Source organism: Nematolebias whitei, chromosome 7 (assembly GCF_014905685.2).
Source record: "Nematolebias whitei isolate Nwh7 chromosome 7, NemWhi1, whole genome shotgun sequence".
In the NCBI taxonomy this organism is placed as follows: Eukaryota; Metazoa; Chordata; class Actinopteri; order Cyprinodontiformes; family Rivulidae; genus Nematolebias; species Nematolebias whitei.
Window position 1 is genome coordinate 27,747,226 of NC_056504.1, and position 5,921 is coordinate 27,753,146.

Below are 5,921 nucleotides of genomic sequence, written 5' to 3' on the forward strand. Positions count from 1 at the left end.
AAGTGTCACATATAAATATGTATCAATATATGAGACTTAACGCTGTTAGGAGAGTTTACTGTCAAATATATGATTCATAAAGACAACGTAAAGTTGCAAATTCTCCTCAGAGGTTTCGGATTTCACTATCTTTGCACAAATTGTGAGTTTCTAATGAAGTACCTGTACTGATTTAGTCGGTCGACAGTTGAATGGATGGATGACAGTGAAGGGTCCAGTGTGCTAACATGAGGATAAGCCTTCATCTGTCTTCATCGCCCCCTTCAGTTTGAGATTCCCTTACAGAGGCAGGTCTGTGCTGTTGTGGCGAGTCTTTCTGGAGGTCCCATCATCCCTGGGCAGCGCTTTCTGCAGGTTGGACATGGCAGCCGTCTTCTTCAGGTCGATGACTGCGTAGCATTCGCTGTGTCGGGGTGCCGGTGGGCCACATTTTTTGGGTGGTAGGCGCTGGTGCTGTGGCTGGGCGCCCCCGCTACTGAGGGCCTGGCAGGGGGGTTCCCCCTCCAGATCCACCTGGATGTAATTCAGCTGCCGCGACGGAGGCATGTGGCCATGCTCGCAGCCTCCGGCCCCTGAACGCGATCGTCTGCGAAAATCAAAGCTAAATATTTGTCCCCCGCTGTCTGGACGACACTGCCGTGGATGAGGGGGGCAGGCGTGTCGAAGCCGGGGAGGCTGGACCTGCTCTGTGTTCACATAGTTCTGAAGGGCGTCTCTGTGGATATCCCGACTGTCCTGGTGGTACCCGTTGGGTGTTCCTGGGCCTTCTGAGAACTCGTACTCGTCAAAGTCGTCCTCTTCTTCTTCGTATTCGTCCTCATCCTGGTCTTCATCGTCCTCCTCCTGCTCATCATCTCGCTGTAACGCGCTGTATTCCCACACCGGTGGCAGAGACGGCAGGTTCTCGTAGTTCAAAAGAGCTGTCCGACGGTGACCACCCATACCCCGGTCGCAGGCGTAGCCCTGCATGGGGAGAGACGAAGGGCCGTGGGAGAGCGAGTGCATGAGGGAATGGGGGTGACTGTCGCCAGTGCTGCTGCTACTGCTTGAACCCACAGATTGCGACACGCTGCTGGGACTCAGACGCTGCTTTCGGCCGCTCCGCAGGCCGTTGATGTTCTCGTAGGTGAGCTCACCACTCTGGCAGCTGTCTGACTGCTCGTGGCTCGAGTGCCGGTGCAGGTGGTGATGGAAATGGTGATAGGAGTGAGAGTTGCACAAGTGCATGGAGGGCTCGTCTCCCTCCGTCTCTGAGCCTGTTGCGCCCTCTGCTGGCTGGAGCATGTGAGGATTGTGCCCGTGCCTCTCCCTCTCCAGCAGATGGCGTTGAGCTGGAGTGGGACCCAGCATGAATTTCACTTCCTGTGAGGACGGCTGGAGGAACACCTGAGGGTCTTTGCGCTCCTCCAGCGGACAGCATCGCAGGTTGGACTGTGGATTTCCTTGGCCACCGACAGGCATGGCTCCCCGTGTTGTTTCAGGCAAAGTGCTGGGCCGTACTTCGGGCAGAGAGTGCACACAGTGACGCATGGAAAGGTCCCCCTCCATACTCACAGTGTTTACATAGGTGTGAGTCTGATAGAAGAAACAAAAAACAGGTTCACGCTGCGAAGTCTTTACAGATGAAGTACACAAACAAACAGGTCTTACCTGGTCTTCCAAAGCCATGAGGCTGTGCCTATGATCGTCAGAAATAGAGGGCTGGGAGGAATCACCTCTGATCGGATAGCCGGGGTATCCGTTGGGATAAGACTGGACAGGAAAGGCTGGAGCTGCAAACAGAATGTACAAACTCAGCAGTAGAGATTAAAGAGTTAACAGTTTGGTTTTAAGTCAGCTGAAATCTGTCTTTCCTCAACATTCAGCGCATGTAGCTCATTGAGATACTAAACAGTTGAGCTACAATGCAGATAAAGGGTAGTAAAAGAGTAAAACCTAAAGGTAGTGTCTCACTGGGCTGGGATTGTTAAAGACTAGATAACAACTGACATTTGCAAGAAAACTGCAAGTAATAGGCAAATTTGCTGTTACAGTAGTCCCTCACTACTTCACAGTTTGGCTTTCACAAACTCAATCTATCACGGTTTATGGACGTACAGTACATAATACTGTACTGTACATAAAAAAAAAAAACACAGCCATTTTGCAGTTTTCTTTCATTAAGCCTTCACTGTTTTTGTCAGTCTAAAGAACTACGTTACCCAGAAGACATCAGTTCACTACCCAGAAGTCAACACTGCTTCCAACCGCTGCTTTTTGCAAACGGAGCTGCACACGCACATCAATCTGGATGGGGTGGTGGGTTTCAGTCGTGCTGCACCGGGACTTTTTTAATTTCTCGGGTCGGACCGGAACCGAGCTGCTCCCATTTGGTAGAGCCTGGTAAGTAAAATTTAGTAGCTACATATATACGTATGTTGTTAAAATTAGTAAGTTTAAGAGTTTAGAAGATTGATTGCAGGGTTTGTCGCTGCAGGTTAGGTCTGCAGAAACAAACGGAGTCGGACCGGAACTGAGCTGAACTGAGAGCTGCTGATGTTCTGCAGAGCTGGTACGTAAAATTTAGTAGCTACTGTACATATACAGTACAGTACTGTACGTATGTAGCTAAAATGATGGGAAGGGTTTCTAAAGCCTTAAAATATACATAAATACTAAAATAAACAAAGCATCCCTACTTCACAGTTTTTCACTTATCACTGGGGTGGGGGTTGGATGGAACCTAACACCCGTGATAAATGAGGGACTACTGTACATCCTTACTAAATTCTGAGTGTTTGTGACCATGCCATGCCACTTTGTAATATGCAGCTAGTTTTGGAAACGACTGACAAATTTTTATGTTCCTGCAGACCTATGCTAGTCATACAAGATATTTTGTTACACACACTTCTGCTCCAGTTGGCCTGCTTTTCTGAGGAGATAATAATTTTTGTTCTGGTTACTGATTAAATATTTTTAGATTATAAACACTTTTCAGGTCCAGAATTTAACCTTGAGCTCCCACCCTCGGTCACTGATCTTTATTCTTATGAGAGGACACAGACGTTTTTGTGGAAACCATCACCATAAACTCAAGTAAGAAACGAAACGTGGTGAAGAAAAGAAAAAAAAACTACCCACAATCATAAATACAGCTGTAACGTACAGAAGAACACCAGGATTGTTCTCTACACATCAAGAAACACAGGTGAGCTCAGGTGCATCATCAAGATAAAGTGACCCAAAAACAAATGAATTGGGGATTTTCCTGCTGTTTTTATTATTTAAACCCTAAACAAGAGGAGCAGCCAGAAGACAGAGGTTATACTGTATTTGCAGAATGTGATTAAAGTCTGCCACTTGGAGGCAGTGAAGAGTGTCAGTCGTGATGCAGGGAACCAGTCAAACTGTTACACACCCAGCTGCTGCTGAGCAGCACTGGTGCTTACTTTTAATGTGTGGCACACACCTGCTTTAGTGTGTTATCACTCACTTATGAAGTGAATATTTATCTTTTTGTACAGTTTACCTTCAATTGCCTGTAATATGATCAACGCTACAAATTAAAAGAATAAGTACGCACCATTATCTGAAACCACTATAATCTGTTTTAGATTACAATCGTGAATTAAACAGGATAATTTATTATAATGTACATTGCTCACAAAATTAAAGGGAACACTAAAATAGCACATCCTAGAACTCAATTAATTAAATATTCTCATTGACAAAATTTATTATTAGCACAGTGGAATTGATTGAGAAGAAAATAACACAAAAATTATCAATGTAAATCAAAATTATTACACCATGGAGATCTGGATTTGGATTCATACTCAATATGAAAGTGGAAAAATAACATGACGGGCTGATTCAACATCAGTGAATATTCCTCAAGACAAGTCTAAATGAGGCTCAGTAGTGTGTGTGGCCTCCATGTGCCTGTATACCATACCATACCATTACCATACCACTTTATTTATAAAGCACTTAAAACAGCTACAAAGCCAACCAAAGTGCTGTACAGACAAAACAACAGGTAACACACAAAGCAAAATACAAAATGAGGTAAATCAGAATATAGACAAAAAACGATGCGGATAATGACGACAAACCAGTGTAGAGCATACAGGATCAAAACACAGATCATCTTGTGTTGAAAGCTACTGAATAGTAGTGAGTTTTTAAACGGGACTTGAAAACCGAGAGAGAGGGGGCCTGTCTGACAAGCAGAGGTAACTTGTTCCAGAGTCTTGGTCCTGCTACAGAGAAGGCCCTGTCACCTCTGCGCGTAAGACGAGTTCCTGGAACTGTGAGGAGCAACTGGTCTGCTGACCTCAGGGAGCGTGGTGGGACATACGGTTGTAGCAAATCAGAGAGATGGGGGGCGACACTGTGTATAACCTCCCAACAACGACTGGGCGTGCTCCTGATGAGACAGCAGATGTTCTCCTGAGGGATCTCTTCCCAGACATGGATTAGAGCATCACTTAGCGCCTGAACAGTCTGTGGTGCGATGTGGCCTTGGTGGATTGACCAAAACATGACGTCCCAGATGTGCTCAATTGGATTCAGTCTGGGGAACAGGCAGGCCAGTCCATAACATCAATGCCTTCATCATGCAGGAACTGCTGACACACTTCAACCACATGAGGCCTAGCATTGTCATGCATAAGAAGGAACCCAGGGCCCACTGCACCAGCATATGATCTCACAATGGGTCTGAGGATCTCATCCCGATACCTTATGGCAGTCAGGGCACCTCTGGCTAGCACATGGAGGGCTGTGCGGCCATCCAAAGAAATGCCTCCCCACACCATGACTGACCCACCACCAAACCGGTCATGCTGGAGGATGTTGCAGGCAGCCAACGTTCTCCACAGTGTCTCCAGACTCTGTCATGTCTGTCACATGTGCTCAGTGTGAACCTGCTTTCACCCGTGAAGAGCAAAGGGCGCCAATGGTGGATCTGCCAATTTTGGTGTTCTCTAGCAAATAGTCCTGCACGGTGTTGGGCTGTAAGCATAGATCCTATATGTGGACGTCGGGCCCTCATACCACCCTCATGGAGTCTGTTTCTGACAGTTTGAGTGAAAACATGCACATTAGTGGCCTGCTGGAGGTCATTTTGTAGGGCTCTGGCAGTGGACCTCTTGTTCCTCCTTGCACAAAGGACGAGGTAGCGGTCCTGCTGCTGGGCTGTAGCCCTCCTACGCCTCCCTCCATGTCTCCTGGTGTACTGGCCTGCCTCCTGGTACCTATTCCATACTCTGGACATTGTGCTGAGAAACACAGCAAATCTTCTTGCCACCGCTCACATTGGTGTTCCATCTTGGATTAGCTGCACTACTTGAGCAACTTCAGTGGGCTGTAAAAAAATGCCTCATGATGTCTTTATGCATGACACCACTGACAAAATGAAAAAGTGATTAAAAGTTCAACCAGAAAGGACGAGAACAGAGAAATGACCTGTGGTCACCACCTGCAGAATCACTCTTATGGGGTTGTCTTGCTAAATGCCTCTCATTCCAGCTGTTGCATGTTCCATTTGCACAGCAGCAGGTGAAACTGATTCACAATAAGTGTTACCATCTAACTGGTGACATTGATTCCACAAAGGTGTGACTGATTTGGAGTTGCATTGTTTTGTTAAGGTGTTCCCTTTTTTTTTTTTTTTTTTTTGAGCAGTGTATATATAATGTGGGGTAGAAATAAATACTAATAAAAAGCTTTCAACACAATATCTAATGTTTTATGTGCAAATCATAAAATCTGTCACACTTCATAGATTTTTTTTTTTCCACTTACAACTGGAACTTGAAAATTCCCGTTTTGTTTTGGGGGCTGGGGTTGCCTTGTAGTACAATGTTAATAGAGGCCAATCAGAAATTTTCAAATTAATCATAAGAATTTGCTATTAAAAGCTATACTATATATAT

At 45.7% G+C, this 5,921-nt stretch overlaps 1 protein-coding gene across 1 annotated transcript in view; it reads right to left on the reverse strand.

Annotated features, from left to right (window-relative positions):
- Nucleotides 1–262: 262 nt before the first annotated feature.
- frs3 (fibroblast growth factor receptor substrate 3) overlaps nucleotides 263–5,921 on the reverse strand; it is a 10,294-nt gene continuing 4,635 nt past the window's right edge. Inside the window, exons 5-6 of the mRNA XM_037679329.1 lie at nucleotides 1,651–1,772; nucleotides 263–1,575 (exon numbers count right to left, since the gene is read on the reverse strand). Of these exons, the coding sequence (XP_037535257.1) occupies nucleotides 280–1,575; nucleotides 1,651–1,772 (1,418 nt within the window). The 3' untranslated portion in view covers nucleotides 263–279. The remainder of the gene's footprint in view (nucleotides 1,576–1,650; nucleotides 1,773–5,921) is intronic.